Source organism: Stigmatopora nigra, chromosome 2 (genome assembly GCF_051989575.1).
Source record: "Stigmatopora nigra isolate UIUO_SnigA chromosome 2, RoL_Snig_1.1, whole genome shotgun sequence".
In the NCBI taxonomy this organism is placed as follows: domain Eukaryota; kingdom Metazoa; phylum Chordata; class Actinopteri; order Syngnathiformes; family Syngnathidae; genus Stigmatopora; species Stigmatopora nigra.
In genome coordinates, this window is record NC_135509.1 from 13466537 (window position 1) to 13493186 (window position 26650).

General features: G+C 43.3%; 1 protein-coding gene and 1 long non-coding RNA gene across 2 annotated transcripts; both read right to left on the minus strand.

Annotated features, from left to right (window-relative positions):
* Nucleotides 1–1075: 1075 nt before the first annotated feature.
* On the minus strand, nt 1076–20838 carry LOC144183093 (mothers against decapentaplegic homolog 6-like). Its single transcript, XM_077710305.1, has 4 exons — nt 19432–20838; nt 16396–16452; nt 15846–15923; nt 1076–2019 (listed from the first exon to the last, which is right to left on the minus strand). The coding sequence occupies exons 1-4, from the start codon at nt 20201–20203 to the stop codon at nt 1478–1480; spliced, it is 1449 nt and encodes a 482-aa protein (XP_077566431.1). The 5' UTR covers nt 20204–20838; the 3' UTR covers nt 1076–1477.
* A 1148-nt stretch (nt 20839–21986) lies between these two features.
* Nucleotides 21987–23669, minus strand: LOC144210294 (uncharacterized). Its single transcript, XR_013329349.1, has 3 exons — nt 23506–23669; nt 22513–22604; nt 21987–22060 (listed from the first exon to the last, which is right to left on the minus strand). It is a non-coding gene; the product is annotated as an uncharacterized LOC144210294 (long non-coding RNA).
* Nucleotides 23670–26650: the final 2981 nt, after the last annotated feature.

Sequence of the window (26650 nt, forward strand, 5' to 3'; positions counted from 1 at the left end):
CGTGGACCCTTTTCCCATAACAGAGACACAAAGGAGCAGGATAATGGCCCCCAGTTGTAGGGAAGTGGAGCCACAGCGTCGGCTCCAGACAGGCAGCAGCCCGGAGGAGGCCTGTCTGAGCCCGAGACGCCTCTCTCGGCGGCACATTGAATTGGAAAATGTTTTTTATCAATTTAAAGTCCGCTTCCCATGGTAACTAGCTTTAAAAAAAAAAAAAAAACTTCGTTTGTGCTTGTCTATTAAAAGCCCCTCTGTTGTAGGCGGAAGGAGAGTGGCTGAATGGCTCCTTTGCTGAATGCTGGCAAACGTGGATGAGCGCGCGTTCACCACCGCCACACCAGCAATCTAACCCAACACCAGCAATTATGAAGGAAGCCAGAAAAACCACATCCACCCTGGCAGGAGTTTGGAAGATTCCAGTAGAAAAAGTGTACATTCCACAAGCCGTCTCGGGTTGCTTTGTCGCCCCCCTGGCTCTTTTAACTAATTTTCTACCATTGGCGTTGGCAGATGTCCAATCTATTTGGACTGGGAGGGTGTGAATGAAGATAGGGAGACTAGAGCTGTCAATGAAAAGACAATACTTTTGTTCTGTCCATCCCAGCGGAAAGAATCTTAGTTCGTAAAAAACAATGCTTTTCATTTGCCTGATGTGTATTCGTCAAGAAAGAAGTAAAGAAAAGTTCATATTTCAGTGCGCTCATTGTTTGATTCAAGCCACGGTGCGTCTTGGAGTCACTTTTCAGGGAAAAAAAACTTGCTGTTTGGGCTGGGATAGATGTTTCTTCAATGGTGTTGAGTCAGTCAAGACGGGTCTTTTTTTTGTTTGTTTTTTGGCATCTTCACTTACTTACTAAAGTCTGAAATACTCAAGCATCAACATAGCCAGAAACCTTAAAATTGTTTGGTATTTTTTATTGATTTTTTTTTGGCTTCGTTGGAAATTACTGAAATTTAATGGAATAAAGGCAGACTTTGTCATATGGGCAAATATCCCATCTTTGTCCAAACGATAGGGGATTGTCCTGAAATTGGTGATTGACACCACCAGTAAAAGCTCAGACACAAAGGGGCATATTATGCAAATACTTTATTATCAATGTGTGAATGGTTAGCTTTTCGTCTGGATATTAATAGTATATAAAAACTATACACCAAATCCAGGCTCAGTCCTAATTTTGCTGTATAATTTCTCGAGTTGGTATTGAAATTTTCTTTCTCTTTATATATATTTCTATATATATATATATATATATATATATATAATATAGATAAGCCAAAGTGCATTTTCCATTTTTTTTCCTCTTGTCCATATACACATTGCACCATACATAAATAACGACATTGTAAAAAGGACTCCATATTTACAAGTATAATATATATATATATTTATATATATATATTTCATATAATATATAAAACTTTATATTAAATCTAGGTAGATGATATTTGGGATGGTGCGTGCGCTCTGTCCGTGTTATCTGTGGTTGTTGAGGAGGATCTCCAGCCAGCAGGGGCAGGAGGTGATGAACTGTCTGGAGTAGCAGGGCCCCCAACCCTTGGCGAAACTGATTCGGACGCTGTTAGGGTCGTAAGGTCCGTCCGTGAAGTCCGACTCGGCCGCGTAGCGCAGCAGGCACGAGCGCTCGTAGTCGAACACCTTGACGGAGAATCCCGGCATCACCTTGCGCACCGCCAAGCTCCTCCCATCCGGTGCGTCCAGAGTGGGCGAGTTGACGAAGATGGGGTGCTCGCTGCGGTTGTACGCCCACACTCCGTCCGGCTCTTTGCTGAGGAGGATGCCGTAGCCGATTTTGCCCCGTGTCCGCTGCACCGTGCTGCTGCGCTGCTCCAGGTTGAGCTGGCCCAGGCAGAAGCCCGTGCCCTGAGGTAGATCGTAGAAGATGCTGACGGAGCGCTCGTACACCGTGTACAGGCGGCCCACGCGCGTGCGGTGCTCCCAGTACGCCACGTTGCACCAGTGGCTCTCCTTGGGGGCGTCGGGCGACATGCTGGCATCTGCGAGACACGAGAGGAGACACAGAACGTCAACACCGACACGTCGGGAAGGATCTGCTTTTAATTGTAGCCGGCAGATGGCTACGCTATAAATATTCAAGGAGGCGCCGCGTTGAAATCCAAGCCCGCCGCCGGCGCATCCATCCGACGCACACTATACATATCCTGAGGGTAATATCGTGGTCGGCGACGGGGAATACCTGCCCCTGCTCGCTCCACCTCGAGAGGCCGCCCTCGTGGCAGACGGATGAAATCGCGCTCAAACCACGATTCACCAATTGGAACACTTATTTTCCGTATTTCAAACCAGATTTTGCATTGACTACAATTGGCAGCCATTCATAAATGAATGATCATGTTACAGCGCCAGCAACAAAGAGAGATATTTAATCAATTTCGCTATTGACGTAGTTTGTGCTATGGAAGAGTGGACAGAAAAAAAATCTGTTTAAAAAAAATGAAAGATGAAAGATGTTAAATTTGTTTTGACTGGGAAGACTTGCAGTGATGAAGATACTTTAAATGGCAACCAATAATGAAATTACTGTTATGTTAATGTAAAACAGCCCAATTTTAGAGAAAACTAGGACTGTCAGTTAGATACATTTTTTAAAATAGTATACTAGCAAGATGTGTTTCCTTAATGTGTAAAATGCCAGTTATTGCGTGTAAAAAAAGTTGATTTTAGGGGCAGATTTGGTTCATCTTCTGCTCCTATAATGGCAGCCAAGGTGTTTAAAACAAAACCACAGTGGTTTGTTTATCAGTACTTCCTCAAGAAATTCTGGGGTTAAAAGAACCTTCAAATTCATTTTGTGGCTTAAAACCCCCCAACAAAATTGTCAAGAGTTGTCAGATATTTACAGATTCTTTACAATTGGGCCAAATTCCATTTTTTTTGTGCACCTACATCTTCCTCCCCTGCACACAGATTCCTCAGGAGTAGGGGGAGGAGGAGTGGGTAGGCGTGAGGCAGGGGGTCCCCCTCCCCGCCGCCCAACTCATCCCCCACCGCGGGCCCAGGGACGCCATTCAGCTCCCTGACAACTTAGCACAAGCCCGTGACCCGCCGACCCCCCGGCCTTCATGCTATCAGCTCCCATTAACTCACACACAGAGTGATGCCATTATTTTGTTTCACGGAGTCTATTGGCGCAGAGGATTTAAAGCCCGCAGCCCGCGGCCCCATTCCTTTCAGGCTGCGCGCGCTCGGGGCGTCGTAATGACCACCCGCCACATTAACGGGCGCCTTTAAGGTGAAGACGTCTCCCCTCGGACGGAAAGCCTCTCCGTCGCCTTAATCAAGTTTGGGGAAAACATGAACAAAAAGCCAGACGTGCACAGACGCGACCGTACGCGCTGGCTCAAGGCTTTTTCTTTCTTTCTTTCTTTCTTTCTTTTAGGAATGAGTGGGAGTCGGGGGGCCGCAGACAGGCTCGCTGTGTGTTTGCGCACACACTGGTGGCTGAAATGACCCCCCCAGCCCCCGCACCCACCCACTCGTCAGGGGCCCCCGACATGCATGCGCCATTAGTGAATTCCACACTGCGACTCCTCGGCTTGCAGCTCAGCGTTTACTGCGAGCGGCCTTTACAAAGAAGTCGCACACACCCAACTTGTTTACAGCCCCCTCTGTTGTCTCAAATCAAACGGAGCCCTCACATCAAGGTGAACTTTGACTAGTAACGACTGATTATTTTGGGCTTTAGTCATCTCATCCGTTCATTTATAAATGAGGGTTCTTTACTTTTGATATTACCGGAAACTGAGAATATTCAATGAATTTTTCTTTTGGGAAATTAGTGGATGGATAACAAAGAGAATGTGTCGTTTTATTACTCTTATTGCTTAATATTGTTTAGGACATAAAAATAGATTTAATGGTAATCCTTTAACTTTTTTCTTTAGAAAAAATGCTAACAAACTCAGTTCATACATTAATCGTGTTAATATTTTTTTGTATTACTGGACTCAAGAAATGTGATGTATTTTTCTTGCTTTTTTTGAAAAAAAACTGAAAATATTACATTTGCATTAAAAAAATAAATAAGAGATAAAATGAGAAAATAACACTAAAGTTTTTTCACCTATATTAAAAATGAATAAATAATTAAGAGAATACATGCTAATGAATAAGTTCATAAATAACCCATCGCAGATTACTATTGGGATGTGACCAATCATTTAATATATCATGTATCATTTTTAATGGATTCATATAATTCATTAATATATAAAATCATTTTTATTTCTAATAAACTCCAGTGTGGCAGCTCTAGTATGTAAACAAAATGGCATGCCTTTTTCTGGAGACAACATTTTCACACGCAGCCACTAAAGAGTGCAAACGAAGCCAGAGCAAACGCCCGCCCGCCCGGAGCAACCAGGAAGAGGAACGAGCAGGACAAAGGTTGTTTCACTCAGAGGGAAGACAATAAAGGCTACGCAAGCCAGGGCTTTTCCTGTTTCTCCGGCGTGTCAAGCGTCTACGTGTGCTTTTCCGCACGTGTCGGCCAAGCAGACGTGTTTGTGTTTTTCTTCTCAACTTGTGTGTTTTGGCTACAGGAGGAGGGGGGTGGGGGGCACTAAGGTGAGAACTTTGAGGGGGGGGACTTGTTGGGATCTCTTTGACACAGCTCCACCAAGAGTGAAGCATGTCTGCCTCACAGCTCTGGGGTCCTGGGTTCAAATCCTGGTCAGGTCCTGATTGGACACTAAATTGCCCCTAGGTATAAGTTTGACTGGTTGCTTGTCTCCTTGTGCCCTGATTGGCTGGCAACCTATTCAGGGGGTCCACTACCATGTGACCATTGTTGGCTGGGATAGGCTCCAGCACCCCCGCGACCCTAATGAGTATAAAGCGGTTCAGAAAATGAAATGAGATTATGTAAATAAGAATTAATTGAATTTCTTTCAATGGTCGATAAGACAAACAAACTGACCGCAATAGATAAGATGAAATTCATTCTTTGTGATCGAACTTTCGATGTTGAAAAAAATAGGTGGTTGGATTTAGGGGCGGAGGAAAAGACTCGTTCAAACGAGACTGGATGCGGCAAATTAGGGGAGGGCGTGTGTTTGACCACAGCAGATGCGGCCGACTCTTTGAATCCACGTCGGCCTTTGAGAGGGTCTGCTCAGGGTGGAGTCGTGGCAGGATGGGAGCAATTACTGCTTCTCTGCATCCATTTAACCCTTTTGCCCTTTAACAGCTCAGTTTACCCATTAGAATAGTAGCACGTGCTATTATTGTTGTTTTATTCTCAAAAGCCTCTCCTCTTAGTGTCACTCCCAGAGTTCACGCAGCCTCTGCACTTCCTCTGACGAGTCAATCAGCAGCAAAAAGTTACATAACGTGCTTCCAAGTGCTCTCGTTGCTGTCAGAATGTGGGTACACGAGGCCAGGTAAAAAGTTAATCAATCGTGATACGCTATACCAAGTCACATGATAAAGAATGTCATTTAAGATCACCATATTCAAAGGAGGGTCCAAATAGAAACGTCTATTCCCGTCAAAGGCAGAAAATGAGTCAAATGGTACGTCTCCCTCTCGGCCATCTCTGCTCATCGGGAGTGGAGCACACACATGAACTCATTCCTCCGTAAGCTTACAGAGGAAAAGAGAGGGGGGAAGAAAAAAAAACAACAACAGTGTTTCCAGTCCAGCTCTGAGCAGCCCAGTGGAGGGGAAGGGGGCAGCAAGGAGAAAGGGGAAGAGAAGGGGAGGGCAGCAGCCTCTCATCCTGTGCCAAGGATTAAATTCCCTCCGGCTATTAGTCTATCCCAATGAATTGATAGGCTGAGGGGGGCTGGGGTGACGGAAAAACCCGCAGGGGGACTTGATGTTCCTTGCAATGTGCTTGTAACATTTTGGGGGCATTCCTAAGTACCTCTCCTCTTTTTCTTTTTACCCTAAACAACAACTTGATTACCCCGCCATGTTTGGCCTTTAATCGAGTACACAGTGGCTCCCAAAGGCAGACTATAACCATGAGCAGTTAACATTTAGGCTGGCGTCTGGGCTATCTCTGCCATCAAAGTCAGCTTTATCAGTCAGACACGCCAACCGAAGCTGCTTTTATATGTCTATGGATTTTTTTTTTCCCACTCCCCGAGGTCTGGTGCTCTTGGCCGCGAGGGGGAGGGAGATAAGGAAGGAGGGAGGGAGGGAGGTTAGGGGGGAGAGAAAGAGAGATACGAATTCCAGCAAAACAAGGCCGGGGAAAAAATGAGAAACTGTATCTAGAAAATCCAGCCTGGCTCATCAAACTGTTTAAAATACAATGTCAATAGTACTTTTTTCCAATTCCCAGAAAAACGTATTTTTTTCTTTTAACCCCTAAATGTCGTGAACACTTGCTTATTAACCTTCAAGAACTTTTAAGTGTTTTAAACTCATTTACTGCCATTGATGGGGACAGCATGGCTAAATTTGTTATAAAATGTAAACTTTTTTTCATCAAAACTTTAGTAAATTACATTTTACAATACTCAAACTAAGGAAACATACCAACAACCAAAACTCATTGTCCTATATGGTCATAGCCAAACCAGAGCTGCCCAAAAAATTAAATGGACATCCTTTGTCGTCAACAGCAGCGGAAAAATAAACGTTGTAGCCGGGACGCAGCGGAAAGTTCCCTGAGAGCAGATAAGCGACACAATTGTAGTGAATCGAATCAATAAAGTACAGAGAGGCTACCATGGAAGCAATGCATGGTGGGAAGGAACAAGGAATACAACGTGCAACTCGCTTCCTTCAAGTTTCCTCTGAAGTAGCGAGAAGCGTCAAAAGGCCAGACGCTCTAGCTCTATTGTAGGGTTCTTTTCAAAGCTCGGGCCGTACTATGGGTGGTTATGGGGGGGTCGTGAAGGTCACATGTCCAGACCGCCTTCAAGGCTCAGAGACGTGGAAGAGGGTAGGCGGCCGAGCACCGAAAGCAAAACATTCAGTGAACATCCTGCTGGGTGGCTGCGCTCTTTGACCTCCTCGTACAACCTACGTGTGCATGCGAGTGTGCGTTAGTGTTTGTTTGCAAGTGTGTGAGGCAGATTTCAGCCAAGTAGGCTGGAGCCTTTAAGTAAAGAGGACCCTGCACATTCCTTAGCTTCCCCTCCTCTTCCCTGCGCCTCATAACTTCCTACTCTGGTTAGGACGTGGTGTTGGTGGTGCAGGAAGAAGTCAAACCCCCCGCCCTCAAAGATTAAGTTCAAAATCTAACTCAACTCTAGAGTAAAAATTGGAGGTTTATACTTTGAGTTTCACAACATTGTTCCATTCGGGGTTTACGACGGCTAGTTTTTTTTATGCTGTTTGAAATTAAGTTTAAATCCGGCCTGACAACAAATCAAACTTAACACATTTGCTCTCGTCTAGTTAACATGGATTGGACGTCCCATGCTGTTAATGGCACTAAGAGAAAAGCATTCAGAGGCACCACCCTTAGTTGAAATGATAGAGATGCCTATGGTTGTCAGCCATTGATAAATGCAATGCCTTTTAAGACTTTTCAAGGGAAACTAGGCTACAAAACATTTTCCAACAGGCAAGAGTTGGGTCGCGGTTAGCACACTAACCTGAATTCTGAGGTTTTGATTAGGAGTTAAGATTTTCCACTCAGTTCAAGTATTCAATTACGGGTGGCCAACTTTCCACTTGAATTTCAACGTACTCATTGGAATTAGAAGTCCTAACGCTCCAAATGGAGAAGCTCCTGGACAATATATCTTAAGACGCAGACAATGTTGAAGAGGGTTTCCGCACAAATATCGCTGGGGTTATCGACTAACTGTAATTCGAACGTCTACATCGTACATTTGCAATCATGTTCACTCTGTGTCATGTGAACAATAATAAACTCCAAGCTTACGGGTTATTTCAGCACGACAGAATTAAAACCAAAGGCTGGTATTCGGTTTCTATTGGCTAGGATGGACAAAGTTGTACTTCTAACAAGGCTTTCGTATTGATCGGGCGCAAGGAATCAGACTCTGTGAGGGAAATGTCTTCTGTCAGGATAATGTGGCACCAGAGTTTCTGTTTCAATCAAAACACTTGCTGAGGTGTAACGCACACTGCTCCGCGCCTCAAACGCATACAACAACACTGCCACATTTCTCAATGGAGTCCATTCACAACACAAGATAGACAGAAATGGAAAAAAAGTAGAAGAGAAGATTTCCAATGACTAGCATGGCCATTCTCTGTCAACATCTGCAGTAAGTCTTGAAGTTAAAGGCAATGGCAGGATTTCATTATGAAAATGATGTGCTGGCAGTCACATGAAGGGCAAGAGGGGGAAGTTACAGCCAGACCTCTAATCTAAACCGTACCCTGAAATGCGACAGCCTGGCTGCGTGTACTACAGCCACACAGGAAAAACTTGAAGAAAGGCTTTCGAAAGAAAAGATACTTAAAATAAACATTTCAAACGCTAAGATGTTTTTTAATAAGCTCTAGGCAGGGACAAAACCAATAGGAATCTTGCACATTGCATTTCAACTTATAAAACTGACTTGGAATTGAAAAGCTATTACTTCTCACCACATTTAGAACAAAATAGGAGGAATTTTGCGGGAACAATTTGGGGAAGGCCTGTTGATATTTCCGGGCCAATAAATACATGCTCGGAAAGGTCCGGTGGTGAACAATTGACTCAAGACCCGGTTTCAACACTATCCAACATTTTTTTTTTTTTAGATAAACAGCTACAGACACTGCGAACCGGGTTGGAAAAAACTGGCGTTTTTTGATAGATGGGTACTGGAATGAACGACAAAGGAATGCTATATTTTCATATATTATATTGTGTGCCCTCTATCTATTTAATGAAAATACAGTCTATAGGTCCAACGTTCAGACTAAGCACTGTGAGAGATTTATGCCGAGGAGATCATGTTTGAGATAATGAAGGAGAGAAAATCATGTTTCTCCAGTTACATGTGAACCGGCAGAGAAAATGAAGCACTTTATTGTTCCTCTCTGCCCACAATGAGCTTCTGTCCTTCACCTCTAGCGGCAAAAGGCTTGTTTGGAGATGTCGACTGACACGGGCCTCCACAGTTAAGCCGCACACAGCATTCTGGTGGCTTAAAGAATGCACCGGCTATTCTCAGTTTTAAAAATACGGACGGCCCTAGCTAGATTCAGGGGCAACTGTCGATGCTCCTCCGGGGAGGAAAAGAAAGTCTATTTTAACCGGCAATCAGACCACAGGCCTAAATCATAGCCGACCAAGGCCAGTGTCTGGATTTATAATTGTGGGTAAAAAATGGTCAGAAAATAAAAACAGCCTCTGCAGCTGGCACCTCCTCCGTCCCCTCTTTGCCAGGCAAGCACATTTACTGTTGCTGCTCAAAGGGGAGCATTGTTCACCCCTCTCAGCCTTGAGAGGAGGCACACTAAAACACTAAACTAACAGTTGGACATTCCATACATTTTTAATGGCATTGCACGCTCCTTATTTGTTGCTGTAACCCCATGCCCCCAACTGAATGAATGGAGCTATTGCTGCTGTGCTGCGGGGTGAAGATGGCAGCAGCAGCATCCCTCCAGGAAGATTAGGTCACTGGCCAGGCTAAAAAAAAAAAATGGGGCAGAAGTCGTCGCTTTACTTAAGACACTGCACACAAAGACAAACCATTTACTGTGGTTGAACACTGCGCACCGTGTTACCTTGAATGACAAGCGTGGTGCCGGCAGATTAGAGTCAGAGTCACGCAGGAGGTTTTTGATTAATCTTTATCTGCGAGCCCTTCAGAAGTTAGTCAAACACCGACAGCGCCGGCACCGTACTGGCTGGCCAAAAGCGAGATAAATGCCAAGCCCGCAGGCTTGTTTCTCATGTAAAGGTTTTTAGGCCAAACTGAGGAATGCTTTGGATTAGCACTACGTGCACAGGCAACATTAGATTACTATATTTGAACTAACTACTGGGCAAGCAGTACAATTTGGTGCTTTTGTAAATATAGCATGGTTTGAATTATTTAAATCTTCAATCATAAAGTGCTCTTCGAAGAAAAAGCAATGTTAGAAAAAACATTTAAAGGTTATTCACATCCAGCAAGCCATCCACTCAAAATTTAGCTTGGCCATTCAGATCTGCCCAATCAATCAGTCACTCATTGCCTGCCACTTTAATGAAAAACTTCAAATGTCGGCCTCATGCCTGAATTCAAACATATTAAGGCTCTCGGTAGGCATTAAAAGTCAAATGTGCTACGATCTTCACCTTTTAAAGGGTGAATTTTTAGTCAGTAGTTGTATTCTGTGCAAATAACAATTAGTCAGCGGACAGGTGGTACCTTTGCGTAAATTGCAATGGAAATTAGGTTCATTAACGTCAGCGTGATTCAATCCAATAAGCCATTCCGTAAACCTTACCAGCGAATGTTTTAAAATTAGATGTCAAATTGAAAAGCTTTAATGTCAGCTGCTAATGGCTGGTTGGAGGCGCCAATTTTCCAAAAAACATCAAAACAATGGTCATAACCCCACTCAATTGTAAGAACCATTTTTGCTAAGGACATTAGAATTCCAAACATGTCTTTCAATCTCATAAACTCATAAAACACACAATAATGACATAGTCATTTAAGTGTCTGCCTTCAGTGGAATGTCTGACCAATGTATATATCCTTACAATTATTGTATATACTTGGTATACTTTAAAAAAAGACATTACTGCAAATGAGCTATTTCTGTGTTCAAATAGCAATATACTTTACACGCTTTAGCTTTACAAGCTTTCGAGCTGAGAGTTGATTTCCCTAACAAAGAACTTCCCTTTGACAAGTGGAATGGGAATGCGCCTAAATCCACAAACAAAGCTTGTCTTGTAATAAGCAGACACATGATGACAAGTTGCCATCTACTTTGTGGAATTCATAATTTGGTGTCACGCCGCCATGATGCAGCACTGATTTGAGAGTAGACAGGGCTCTTGCCCTCTTGCTGACACACTCCACAAGTCAAATCAAAGATTACTGGGCTCAATAATTCCATTGTGAACTGAACTCAAATTGACTTCTTATTGGAACATTTTACAGAGTCCTACCGATGAAAGATCATCAAATATTTAAAACATAGCTCAATGTTTATTTTTCTTGAAGGGCGACACATCTTGAACTGGTGGGCAAACATATGGAAACGCCTTGATCTAAAAGCCAGATGACGTTTCGTTCTTTTCTTTTTTTGTCTGTGGAAACAATCTGCACTGCAATCAACACACAAACAACCAAAATAACCACAAATACACACTTGCATACAAGACAATAGGCCATGTAAATGAACCGCTGCTTTCGACTCTGTTGAGGACATTGAGCATAACAGCCCCCAAGAGGAAATGTTGAAAGTGGATTTCTGATGGCAGCCTAACAATGCTGAGAAAGGGAAAATGAAAAATGTGCTTATCGCTCTTATCAATGCCTCATTTTTGTGTGTACGTGTATGTGTGTGTGTGTGTGTGTGTGTGTGTGTGTGTGTGTGTGTGTGTGTGTGTAGGTGTGTGTGTGTGTGTGTGTGTGTGTTGTTACGTAAGAGGAAACGGAAGCCAGCCTCCCAGGACAGGAACAGATACTTGAGACAGGGATTGTGGGTAAGAAGAGCTTTACACCACTACATAGAGAATGGCGCACAAGACCCCTCAGCATGTACGGCACAACTACTGGCCTCCACCGAGCTGGACGTGACAAACGGGGTGACGAGAGCAACCCCCCAACGTATCACTCCTCTCTCCAACATTCCTCAGGCACCCCCCGCTGTCAGAGGGGTAGTCCATGTCCTTGCGAGGCTACAAAACCCAGGCCACTTTTTTTTTTTTAAACAGGATGTTTGTCTGTGGACTCCTTCCCCTCAAATAAACAATCCGCAAAACCCGATTTCAGGAGGCAGGGTGGAAGCACTCCAGTCACATTATTTCCACATCCCGTATCCTGGAGCATCGGGGTTCCTGAGGGAGTGTGGGCGGCGAGGCGCTGGGATGGCGCTGGCAAAGATTCGGGTCCGCGGTTTAAAGCCTGACGATATATGTCAAGCTATTGGGGCAGATGAGCCCAAACAACAAGGTGTCTATGTACTTCATGCTATATGTCAACAAGGCCTGTCATGATAAGTTCCCTATCAATTTATCGTCCAATATATAACATGCCCAATGATACTTCAAATGAAAATTACTTTGGAAATGAATTGTATACTGTTGCCAATTCAGAGGAAAATGAGTAAAAAAATAGAAATCTGACTTCTGGCTATTGTAGTTCGAGAACCCACAGTTAAATTTCATTAAAAAAAACATGAAATTGGTGATATTAAATTGTCTTTTGTATGTCAATACATGAATTTGGCTTCAGAGACAGAGACGTGTTGTGAACAATGAGAATTGTTTTTATAAGTGTGAGAATGTTTGATTATTGATGCCCTCTACTAAACGAGTACATGGAGCATTTTCTGTTTTTTGACACTCAGGAAGAAAAAGAGGAGAGTCACTTTGTATGTCCTCCTGGTCACATGACCTCTGTAAATGCAAGGGAGACCCTGCAGTCACACCAACGTGAGTGTGTTTTCTTGTGCAGAGTGTTATGCTGACAAATTCCATGGCTTGATTGGGCACACAACCTGCGATGACGGAAGAATGTCGGCAGACCGGAGTCATGATATTACAGCGGTCTAAAGTAGAAACAGTAAGAAGGATTGCATCACTCATTGATCGTAAATATTGTTTTCTATTGAAGGGAAACTAGAACGTCGGCATGTCTGCACTCTACAAGCAAAGGATCATGACAACATGACAACTTAGTATACTGCAATCCTCTGCCAAGTCCAAATGTCTGAATATACCACAGTGCTTTGACTCCATCAAGACAACTGCTTAATTTATACCTTGCTTACTTTACTGTTTTTAACTAAGCAACATTGCATTTTATTGTTAAAAAATACAAAAACAATGTTACAACATAAACTGCAAGACCACTGTCTTTTGTAGTTATACTGTAATCTTACTACGTATGGCTAATGAATGATGCCTTCACAACCAATGTGTGGGAGCAAGTGCCATTTCATTTATTGCCTGGGAATCGTCTTTCACCAAGAGAAATCCAGCTGGTGAAATCAAGTTTTCCCTGAATGAGAGTGCCGTAATAAAGTGAATGCGTAGGGAGCAAACGGCCCTCAGACAGTCATACAGGAAGTAATGAGGCCTGCTTCAAAGGCCTTCATTCTGATGTGCGCACGACGAGGCCCAAGCGCTGAGGAAACAGGTGTGCGGGCACGCTGGGAGGGCAGCGCAAGCAAAAGCGAATTCTCTAACACATGCACACACAGAATACTATGTGGTTCCCAAGTAAACCTGACGTAGACAGATATCCCAGAGTGTCGGCTGGTGGCTGTCGTTCTTTCACAATGTGACATGGCCATGTTCAAATAAAACCACTGGGAATGGTCCAGATGGCTATGAGCACATTTTGGCTAAAGATAGGATGGCAAGCCTGAGCTATTGATAATGGCAAGGCGGCCTTTGATGCTTTGTTAATGACGTACTCGCACAAATGTTCTGTATTTAATCATTGACGCCAACCCATTTGAACTCGACTGTCGCCATCAAGTTGAGCAAGTGATGTGGAACATTCAGGGTAGACAGCTTACCCAAGCAACCATTTTCCAATGTGTTTTTGGCCAATTGCATTGAGCAGAAGGAATACACAATACTCAAATTCTGTCGCCCCAGGCTGCACATGGAACTTGATTTTTTGACATTTTACACCCAACCCACTTGTGTCTACTTGTTCTCTTGTCAGGGTTTGAAGTCTGGCTCCCATACAGACAAAACGCACACTCCCAAAGTGAACTGTGAGGTGGGTCACATGGAGTGGGATTTCCAGGTCAGAAACATGCTAAAACTGCAATGACTTGAAAAAAAAAAACGCATGACATGATTTTAATTTAAAGTCAGATGTCATACGCAATGTCTGATTTTGCAAGCTGAAGGGCATTAAACACCAAAGTTAACAAAGTCAGTTTAATTTCTATATCAGAATGTTGATTGATGAGACATTTCTCATGACATTTGACATCATTACCTTCACTTGAGAAGTTATGTTTGAATCTGTTAGCAGAATTACATTTCAAGTGATGTGTGTGGAAGGCACACATTTTGGTCTCCAGGTTGAGAACCAGGGGTGCTTCAGGTGCAGGTTTTTGTTCCAAATTATCCAGCAGAGACAAAAGCACCTCTTTGCAATCCACTGATTGCACTTCTAAGACACCAGATGCGTGGAAAGGTTTCCTCTTTGGAGATTGGAACAAAAACCTGCGGCCCTTTTGTGGAATAGTTTTACCCACCCCTGTTAAGTTTAGCCTGTCTATTTCACATTAAGCACTAAGCATTACGATGAAGTGAAGGAAAAATTGCAAACTCCCTCTCAAGGCAAAGGTTATGCGGTTGTTTGAGATGCACTATGTGGAATTAGTCTCTTTACTATATGTTTAGCTCAAAATAGGCTCTTTTGAAGAATTGCCCATGACGTATTTCACCGCGGGTTGTCGTGAAGTGAGCTGAGGTAAGTTCAAACCGCACTGTTAGCCTGGCTCGCAAAGCTGAATCACACGACCGGAGCTGGGGTGGCTCCGATAATTAGAGCACAGCGTGGAAAAAAACATCCCCGCCTGGTCCGGCGGTCAGCCTCTCACCCGAGTGCGGCATGTGCGAGCGGCAACACAGTAGTGAGAAGAAACCAAAGCGTCGCTTGGCTAGAAAGTCCCTGCTTACCGCACTCTCACAGGAATTGCGGCGCACGCTCTGACAAGCCCTTCATTTGTTGACTGAGGGAGTGTCGCCACAGTGGGACACACTGGGCGGTGACACTCGTCTACCGTGGGGGGGCCCTAGTCTCTGACGGAATACGTCACTGCCAGGTAACCGGCGACTCGACCTTCCGAGACGTCAACAGGAAATGCTCGCCCTGGCAGACCCTTGCTCGTACTCCCTGTTTACATGATGCCGTCTGTGGCGCTAGTACCGAGGCTCAAGGGGTTTTGAGCTCCCGCGGGTACCAGAAAGGAGTGTTTCATTTCAAATCAGAGGACAGTCTGTCTGTTTCTCCTCACTTGCCTTGGTGGTTTCCCCAGACCCTCCCTTCCACGACATCCACGCTAGACTGAGTCTTGCACGTCTGCACACACGCACGTGCACAAGTAGATGTGTGCGTGCATGTTTCTGAATGAGCCTCGGCTCTTATTACCGTTTTATCCCACTCAAATATTTCTGAAAGGAAAACAGAGGGTGGGGAGGCCCGCACGCCCTGTGGAACGGCTACTTACAATGAAACCTTTATCTGAACAGCTCACGCTCTTGATAGCTTTTAATGAGAAGGTATAAAACACAAGGCCAAAAACGAAACTTGGTAGGTTTTGTGCATTCATTCAGACACGCTCAACAGCTGGAATAAATACAGAAGTGACCTGAGAGAATGAATGAAAATGCAGAAACGGATAAAAGGCACTGCAATAAATTGTACGAATACTTATACAAAGTACTTGGAAAGCCACACAAAACATTAAGAGCAAGGATAAAAAATGCATGGCTCCCTTTCAACATTATTCCTTTGATAAATACTAATTTTGAATTGTAGTCTTTTTGTAAAAAAAAGCAAGATTTCGCCACTAAAAAACAGTTGTGGTCCACATAGGTGGACATCACATGTTTTTTTTAAGTCTGCCCTTTCAAATTTTTAGTTTAATCTAATCTAATCCTTAGTGTTTTACAACAGAAATGCACTTTTAACATATAAGCTTCTTATTAGGAATCTGACGACAGTTGGAGAAGCACACCCACCTGAGAATTCCCCTGGTGTAACGTTAGGTGAGCCGGTTGCCTCCGTTTCAGTGTAAGACAATGTGGAGTCTGACAGGTCTGTAGGGAAGAAAAGAAGAATTAGGCTCCTCATTAGGTGCATCAACCTTCCTGCAATGTTGCTCCAGGCCTTCTCCTGGCACGATTCATCACTGCTAGTGTCAATATCATGTTCCCCATCCACTAAAGACTATTAGTTTCACCCCATAATAGATAACAGCACTGGATTACTAACAGGCTTTAACTGATGACATCCTCCTACAAGTGCTTCCAGATAGCCCAACTGAAGCTGGCCTCGTGCTAGCCAATCTGGCGGCCTTTAAAACTCCCAGCACTCACTCTGCCTTGTACACTACTGAGAACAATTATGGCTGCTGGCCTTTTTGAAGAATGGATGGGATGGTTTTTCACTAGTTCCCAAAGAGTAGGAGACAAACCCTGGCATATACTTTTGAGTTCAGGGTCTATTCAAGATGTTAGTGAAACAATTGAACAATGTCACAGTTGACATAAGTTGTAAAAGCTTACTTACCCAGTGGCTTGTGTTCTTCATTAGGGGAGAGCCTTGAATATGGAGGTGGGGGCGACTCTGGAATAATAAAATAATTATGTCAAAATTAAACGCAATGAGTGAGGGGGAGAATTGTGTACATTTTTGTATTTTTGCACTTGTACCAGAAAGTTTGACACTGGTACACAGACGGCTAAAATCTATTAAGTCCACTGGATGGCTTGTCGTGAATGAACTGTACCAAATCATAATAATAATAATAACTAATAACTGCAGTATGTGCGCAAATTATTAGAAAAAGAAGTTCTAAAGTACAAACTAAATCACAATGATACAAAAAAGTGTTGTAGTTTCAGAGTACAAAATGGGAATAAAAAATAATACATATGAAATTGTCAGGAATATTTTAGGACAAACATCAGGCTTAAATTAAACACTGCAAAAACTACTGGAGCGCTAAAATGTTAATGAAGCCAATTTTTCGGATGAATTTTCACAGAGCGGTTGCATTAATCAAAAGTAAATGTGTGCTTTTCAACTTTGCTTATTTCAGACAAAATGGTTTTATCTTATGCAAAGGGGGTGTGGGGGTAGAGCTCCTTCCACAAGGAGGGAGAAAGGAAAGAAAAGTCTGCAAGCGCACTGTGACCTTGCCTGCAGGGAAAATGGGAAGGAGAAAAGCATAATAGCAGCAGGTCTTTTAAGAGTGACGGCAGTAATTGCCAGGACCTGAGCTCAGTCACTCAGATACACTGCGAGTCAGTCTGGCGCCAGCACTATGCAAACTTTATATTATCACCACTCCTCCACCTAAATAGCATGAGGGAACCTCTTTTGGGACAAAAGGGCTTTTAAAGGCGCAACTTGAAATGGATCTCATTAGAAATGCACAAAGGAAGGCCAAATAAAAGAGACGCGTTTGATTTATTCCAATGTAGTCTCTCAAGCCACAAAAAATATATAGCTTACCAGTTAAATTGCATGTGGAAGGAAGGATAATTTAAAATGACTTCATTTTGACCGACTCATTTTACTCTGACTTTTCAGTTTTATAAGATTTTTACCTCCAAATGTGACTTGACCATTTCGATGTCCGAGCAAGAGATTAAAATCTTGATTAGAAACTCAGGCCTTGAATAGCATGAAAGAAATACCCTCTCTATCGGGACACGCATGAAAGCATGCAAGCTATGTCTACTACAAGCCTGGGTCCTGAAATGTGTAATGTGAAATCCACCTTCCATTTTCAGAGGGAAGCAACATCACAACAACAGGAGGCAAAACTCAGTCCCACATTTCTCTAAAGCAATGGTGTAAAAATTACAGCCCATGGGCCTAATGCAATGCCCTGGTTAGGAAAATATTATTGAACATGGCCTGCAGAAGAAGCTTGAATTCAGCCTACAATCTTTACATTTAAAAGGCTTTTCTCTGCCCACTGAGAGTTCAGAACTTTATAACATGTTAAAATCAAATTAAAAGTAGTATTTTGCAGTTTAATGTTTGCCAATGATGGTGAAATCAAATCCAGTTTGACTACATTTTACAACATATTGAAATCAAATTAAGAAACAAAAATATCACTATTTAGTAGCTGAATTTTGTAAGTGATCGTGTTTCACTGCCATTAACAGCAATGGACGTCCAATCCAATTTGACTGGGAATCAATGACAACCAAAGAGTTCATGCTTGAATAGAATAAATACATAACATAAAAAGAAATAACAACCAATCATGGTTTTGTGTGCACAACATTGGAGCTACGTTTAATCTGATATTGTTGCACGCATGCCTTTGAAGAGCCGAACGCAGCCAGCTGGCTTGTAAATGTGGATGTTATGGAAAATCCACCTCCTGTGCCAGAGAGGAGACAGAAATACTGACACTTGCATCTCTGCACATGATAGTGTACGTTGTCATGGCGTCAGTAGGGTCAAGTGGCCTGGCGTTTGGTTTTTAGCCAAACTACATGCTTGCCGCTGGCCAAGTTGAACGTGGCCATAATTCAATCCTATGAAACTAGCACCAATGGCCCAAGGGTGTTTTACAATTATTACGACAACTATGGCTTTTCATGTGCATTTACCTTGAATTGCAAGATAGAATACAGAAAAATAACAGTGTAAGTACTGAAGTAGTCACATTTCTGTGACATGTGGCGTATATTAGTGAATGACTCAGGCCGAGGCATGAATCTCTTTTGTCGTTCCGAGATGTCACAAGCTGGCGTATAAGAGTATTTGACCAAAAATGTGATTAAAGAGTTTTTTTTTCAAGAAAAGTGAGTAAACATGGTAAAAAATAAGAGTAGAGTAATCCAATTAGGCGATTCCGACCAGAAGTTTGCAAAGGTTGTTAAATATCCCATTTACCCAATACTGGTCTGAAAATATTGTTATTATTATCTATCTAAAACCAATATTGTATATCATAGTTCATCTTGCCATGCTAGCTATGTATAATGGGGATAGCGCAGTCCTATGCTCTAGTTCTAAATAGCAATTAACCTCTGTGTGCACTTCATATTTGGCGATGTGCCATGAGATTTTTTTTCTTCCACAATGCAAAATGTGTGCCATAGCTCAATGGCAGAAATACAGCTTGACAAATGGGCTACCACAAATGGGCTCCCTCTAGTGGTACACAAAAGAATGACTGAATTACAGTAGACTAAACTTTTTGCTTCCATTGGCGTATGTACATTCTTATAGTTTAGCATGACTTACTTTTGAAGAGCAAAACACGCGTGTCTCTAACATCATTTTCATTTCATTTGCTAAATACATTTTAAAACTGTTTTCCTGTCATCTCCTCAGCTATTGACAAATGCACAGTTGCTTACAAAAATTTAACATTTTTCTTTACGGAATAAAACCCTGGCTTGTTACTCATGAACACTACGATTCACAAATTCTCTCAGTTTAAATGAATTGAACATCTCTTGTTCTCAATGGAAGGCCATGAGTTAATGCTGGTCATTCTGGTAGAAATCCAGTGCCTTATGTGATTGTGCATGGATAATTTGTATAGTACGTGGAGTTGTGACTTCTTCTTACCTGGCCCACATAGGCGACTGTAGTGATAAGGGTTGCAGCATACAGTGGGACTGTCCGGGCCCCAATAGCTCTTACACTCACAGAGCGGTTTGAGCTGGGCCGGGTGCCGGAGGTCAGACCAGCGGTACAGTTTACACACAAGCAGCTGCGGGGGCGCCACATGGCCTCCCAGCCTCAGCTCAGTCCGGGACACCAGGACGCATTCGCTGGGGAGGCCGCCCCGGGACTCCACCGCCTCCAGCAAAGTATCCAGGGCCTTCTCCTTGAGCTTTTTTAGAAGCGAGTGCGTGGCTGACTTGAGTTCTTGCTCCAGCAGGGCCCGCGCCTCGGGAGATCCGGCATCCCGCTGGCCGGGGCCCCGGGGGGCCAAGTGGCACGAGCCGGGGTCCACGCTCTCCGGGCCCGCCTCTGGGGCCCTGATCTCGGAGTGGTCCCGCTCTTGAAATAAGCAACACGTCACGGTCCTGGAATCGCTGTCCTGCACGGAGCGGGGACCCCCTTGGTCAGGCGCGCCCCCATCTTGCTCTTGGTCCACCAACCCCAGGGCGCCTTCGTCCACAGGGCCACCGGCACAGCCTCCGACGAGGAAAGAGCCGCTGGGGGTCACCGCTCGGAACTCCGTTTTGGGAATCTTCTGCAGGTTGTTGGCAAACAAATCGTCTCTGCATCCCTCGCCACCACTCTGGCCATTTCCATCGCGCCCCCCTTTATCTGGAATCAAACGACTTCTCCAGAGTCGCCGCACAAGACCCGAGCGTTTCGTCCTGAACATACGACAACTTGACTATCTATTCGGGGTTGGGGGGTGGGGCTGCTGGCTTCGGCTGGCTTCGGCTGGCTTCGGGGTGACTCGTTTACGGCTGCCCCAAGCTCACTTACATACACTCAACATGGAGAAGTGAGCGAAACGCACAGCCGACCGAGCGACGAGCACGGCTGGCCAAACGGCAACATGAGACACAGTGCGCACCACGAAACACATTAAAACGCCGATCGCCACATTCCAAGAAGAATGCAACGAAATCGAAAGAATAAAACGGCGAGGCTTCTTTACAAGAACGAAGAAAAGCTGAAGTCCATCGTGGAAGAAAAAGTAGTAGTAGCTCCAGAGAGTGGCAGACTGCAATAGTTTGGGGCACTTTCTGCCTGCTTGCTCGCCTGTTTGCTTTCTTACGCTCTGAGCACAGAGGGAATCATTAAATCCCCAAACAATGCGCTCGATATGAACATCCTCGCCCTCCTGAGACGCCACTTTCTTCTTCTTCTTCTTCTTCTTCTTTCTTTTGCTTTACAATCCCAACGACGGATCCATGCGAACGATCCCTGGGACGAAGAAGCGCATTCCTTCTTCTCTCCTCAGAGCTGAAACAAAGTGCAGGCAAGCCAGCTCGCTTTCTTTCCGTTTCTCTCTTTTTCACTCCCCCTTCACCCCACCAACCTATCTCTCTCCCTCCCTCTCTCTCTTTCTCTCTCCCCCTTCACCCCACCACATATCTCTCTCCCTCTCTTTCTCTCAGTCTCTCTCTCTCTCCCTCTCTTTCTCTCAGTCTCTCCCTCTCTTTCTCTCAGTCTCTCTCTCTCTCTCTCTCTCTCTCTCTCTCTCTCTCTCTCTCTCTCTCTCTCTCTCTCTCTCTCTCTCTCAGTCTCTCTGTCTTTCTCTCTCTGTCCCCCTCCCTCCTTCTCTCTGTCTCTCTCCCTACCTCTCTCTCTCCCCCTCACCCCCTTTCTCTCTCGATCTCTCCCTCTCTCACTCCATCTCTCTCACCCTTTCTCTCTCTCCCCCTCTCTCACGCACACACACACACACGCACACACACATGCGGGGCCCCCGAGGAGAGCGCTGGAGCCATTGGCTGACTACCATCATGTGCTAGTCTAGACACTTTGGCGGCTGGGAGCTGCACTGATTGTTGCGCAAACAAGGTTTCAAGTTTCTTAACTCTTAAAGGCGAAATGGTCGCCTCTCGCTTTAACTTCAACCCACTCCCAAAAACTTATTTACATTCATGGCTTGTACGTAATAATAAAATATACTGCCATTGATTTTCTACCGTCCCCATTCTTTAGGAGAAAAAAAATAGATCTAATTGTGAACCTCCATGGAATATTCATTCATTCATTTTCTGTACCGCTTATCCTCGCAAGAGCCATGCAGGGTGCTGGAGCCTATCTCAGCTGACTTTGGGGATGAGGCAGGGGACACCCTAAATTGGTGGCTGGCCAATTGTAGGGCACAAGGTGAAAGACGACAATACTCTGCATGCATGTTGTTTTGGATGTGGGAAGAAACCAGAGTACCCAGAGAAAACCCACGCAAGCCCGGGGAAAACATGCAAACTCCACTCAGTGACGACCCACCTGGGGTCGAACCCTCGGCTAGATTTTCACATTTTTATGAACTTTAAAAAATATTTTATAACAGCAGATGAGAATTTGTGATAAGCGATAATCGAGGGAACACTGTATACTTGGTGAATGGTCGCTGCCATCCTTCCCAATTAAAATAGATGGGAAGTCTAACGTAAAAAATTTCAGAAGTGATGTAAAATGCTTACCTTTGATTACCACTTTTTGACAGCTGTAGCGATTAGATGCCTCCAGATGATCTTCATGACCGGCAACTTTGTGGCTGTAATAAGTAAATAAGATTAGTGCAAATTAAGTGTGTCACTATAGCTGTCATTTTTGTAAAAGAGCAGGCTAAGGTCAAGCTCTCACCATCACCTGAGCTGAAATTCAATTGCTAGCAGCAGTGCTTTTGACATGGTCGTCATGCGTTTTAATAAACCGAATTAACTGTTTTGTGGGCGAAAGGCCGGCGAGGAAGGGGGGGTACGATTTGTGGAATGTGATTTTAAAGGCAGAATAACCTACAAATTAATTGGATTGTACTGTGGAAAGCGATTGCATAAGATGCACCCAAAAACATTCACGAAAATAGTTTTCAACCTGAAAACAGTTACCAGAGTAGGTAAGCACTGGCCTAGCTTTTCCTATTTTTTGGCAGTCATCTGGGCTTTTGTTCAAAGTCGAAGTTTTACTTGGTCATTCCAAACAAATATTTCCCTTTTGCTTCCTCACCATAATTGTATGTTGACGTCGGAAGGCTTCTCAAGTTTTTGTGATTTCCTGTGGCAGCATTACAGCACCGCTTACATCATTTCAGTGTTTTTCTGTGGACACACATTTCTTGAAATGATTCCATGTTTACGTGAAGCGTTTGGAAAACAAAAAAAGGTAGGTCAGCCCAGTTGAAAAAGCCCAATTTAGTTGTTTTTTGGTTTTATTTATTCCTCACAGAAAAAAAACAGATATCAAAATCAGTATTTGTGCCATTTTCACTCTAATATGTAGACTGTCCAAACTGATACAAATATTGGCAAACCGAATAAAAATGTTGGAGCAATTTCCCCAAAAATCTCAACTGATAGTATTTTACCATAAATGTTAGTATTTTTTCTTGACAATGTAGTAGTCAATGACCACAGAGAAGTTTGATCTTGTAATAGGTACTGTACAGTATACTGGCTCTCAAAGCAGCCAAGTTGCAGTAATTAGATGCTCTAGGGTCGAGAGCACTTCATTGGCGGTCGACTCTTACTTGGAAAAAGTCACCCTCTATACAAGCATGGGTGTCAAACTCAGTTTGGTTCACTGGCCACATTCATGCCAACTAGATCTCATGTGAGCTGGACAAGTTTATTCTTGGCCCAAAAAGTGAACTCACTTGCCACCATTGACAGCGCTAGACGTCTGAAGCAACGGACAAATAGTGAGCATCCAGAGCTAGTTTAAGCTACTGTATGAATGAGCTACAATGTTCTGGGCTCCCACAGGCCGTATGTTTGACACCACTGTTCTACAGTATACAGCGGAAGCCCTCAAGCCCCTGAGGTCATATCTTTCTGAAAAAATGGCACAAAAACTCGCATACACAAGCATACGGTGAACATTTATTGTTTAATCCATTGTAAATGAGTGATAGCTATGGCCTAATGAAATATTCTTGAAAAGTATAAATGCATTTTGGTGTTTCTCCTGGTTATGATCCCATATTTTTGTGAACACACTCACCCGGGACTATCGCCGAAACTCTCCGTGTTCCACCTGTGACAGTGCCAGTGTCCCCACCGGAGTCATGTTTCCTTGGTAGGCTTTGGGCCACAGCGAGGTTATAGCGACAGAACACGGGAGGCCATCACGCTTCCACTGCGTCGCGGGCACCTGTTGCAAATGCATTCCCCCTCTGTAACTCAATCACAAGTCAGACAAGGAAAAGAAAATTGTTATTCCAGTGAGCCACTTTATTTGAATCAGTGTTATATCATTTTTCAATTAATTATAATTACTGTAAACCCCATCGTCAGTCTTGATGGGCACCTACTCTGATGTTTCAAGTAACAGCAGGGAGAGGACGTAGTTTATGTACTATAAGTTTAGGAGTTGGTATTTGTCTCCAAACCAGTCCTTAAGGACGGTTGTGGGCCATGGGTTCTTTATAAGGGTTATGATTTTCTTTTTAAATTACCATAAATAGTCACTAATTATGATAGAAACATGATCTATATTCGTCATAATGCATATATTATGCTGCACTTTGCATACTGTGTATACCTTATCTCAAAACAATCAACAAGTTCACAAAACATTTATGTAATATGATGTGCTGTGATACAGGTAATAACATCTAACAATTCATCTAATGTAGTCATTGAATCCAACTAAAGTCTGGGTGTGTGATTTTAGCCTTGTAAATGAAGTCCATTGTTATATAGTTAACGCAAGTGATATGCATGCCATTGCCTAAAATAGAGTTGAGGCTATCTATCTGACACGTTGCTGAGGCAGCTCCCTGCAGACATACAATTGACAGTATTTAAAGTCATAAAACAGAGCCCTTATTAATTAGTTGTTTTTTTTTATTACTGCTTGGGCTTCCAAAATTGTTTATAAGACCATTGCTAGAATGGTTAAATGGCATTTCAAGTCCTTTAAATTCTTTCCTTAAATGGAAATATAATCTCTTGCTTCTTCGCTTTTCCCATTGAGCATTTTAGATTTGATACATGTACATTACAAGCACTAGATTGTGTTGTTTGGGAATACACACCTACTGTACATACTCCCATTGAAAAAGGAGTGTGTCAATAACTACAGGCAGAATTAATTTGTATTCTGTTAGCGAGGCATAACGAATCAATGGTGCGCTTAGAAGCCTTATTGGGAGTTAACAAGCAATGTACATTTATTATGACATTAATATTTCAAACCACACGTGTCACACTCAAGGCATTAATTTAATCTAACCCCTCCTGGATGATTTGCAATAATTATGAAGCCCGCACTTGAATGCATTACAATCCCCATCAGGCAGGACAACACATTACCACGCTTGTAGTCCAAATGCTCAAATGTATTGGCTCGGCAGCACCACACATTCACACTTCAACCATTCATAATTATGTGTGAACAAATCGAACTGAGCTTGTATTAATACATTAGCGGTTGAGTAGGATTCCTCTGGGAAGCCTGCACTATGCCGACTACACGCCTGCCATATTTGACAGCACGTAAAACTTTGTGAAAAGACAGTCCAGACGTTTCAATCCAACCTGAGCGCGTGAACAGCTCACTAAAGGTAAATTCTGAATCTGTGGAGGTGTTGGGATATTTATTAATTTATTGAATTAAGGTCCACTGTCTGCAAAATTCTTAAAAATATTCATGATATGATCTGTGTTCTAACTGCCATCTTTCCTCGCATTATTCTGGTGAGTAAAAAACTCAAAATATGCAGCTAGAGTTAATTTAATTTGTTTAATGTGTCTATGATAATATTAAGTCATCAGAAACAGAATTGGCAAACATCACAATTTAACCACTCTTTAAATGCTGCCAGTGGAATGAAAGGAAAGGAAACTAAGTTACATGCTTCAATTTGACCAAAGCATATAAATGATAAAATGAATTAAAAGTCATCGAAATCAAAGTCATTCAAAGAGCTGGCCAAAGTACAGGGAAGAGGAAGGCTCTATTTGCCGTACTTGCATCTTGACTATGGTTAAAGGCCGCTTCAAGAGAAAGTCTAATTAATTTGCTGCCATTGGCGGTGATAGACATCAATTAGATGTGAACTGTTATATACTATATTATGGTCTCAGTGCATTTACATCCTTAGTGTATAGGCATATATACACTGTCAGTTTTTGTGCAATATGTTTGAATTGATGCTGAATTGTGCCTGACTTCAGCTTCCACTTTGTATCAACATGAATGTGAAAGTGAAAGGCTGTCGGTCGCATTATGTGTCCTGCAACTGACTAGTGACCAGTTCAAGCTGTAGTCTGTCTTTCACCAAAGTCAGTTAGGATAGGTTAGAGCTCACCTCACAACTTCTGACGGTAAGCAATATGAAAAAATAAAATGATATGTATGGAGTTGACTTCAGTATGAAATGTTTACTTCATCCAATCTGTTTTTGAGGCGACAAGTCCACGGAGACGGTGCCTGCGGCAAAGGTTTTGTCATCTCCTTTTGGTACCAATCCAAATAATTCCCTTTTCTCCAATATCCCCTGGGGCTTGCTGTCAGTGAACACATTCCTTGGGATCCAGGCCACTATCAGCCCATTCAGCAGCAGCAGTGGAGCCTGCTTACATGGGCCTCTCTCTGGGTTGACCTCCTGGGTCTTCGCCTGACTCAACACTCCCACTAATCCACACCTCAAAAGACTACAAACACAATGTTGTGATTAAAGTCTGGAGATGGAGGCTGGAGCCACGACCAAGCAGCCACGTGAGCCGAACAGATCAGAAAGTCACACAAGCCTGTCGCCACATACAAAACACAGATGCACTCGTAAAAACAACTCACAGTTAGGAACAGTGTGGAAGATGTAAAGCGATAACGTTTTTCCGTATGTACTTTACTGGTGAGTATTGCATGCTTTTGTTTGGTTATGCTACTCATTTACATGTACTATTTTGTTTCGTAGTGGTGTCCAGAATGAAAATGCAATACGTGTGGTCAAGATCGTGGTCGTGGGGCTGAGCGTGGTCAGAATCAGTAAACTGATTAAGATGATCCAGCGTCTTCAAATACATCTTGCTGAATGACAAATCACGCTTCGTATTGTTTAAGCCAGGGGTGGCAAAACCGGTCCTTGACCAATGAGATTTCTGCAGAACACAAGAAGCACCTGACTGCGATCCACTAGTTT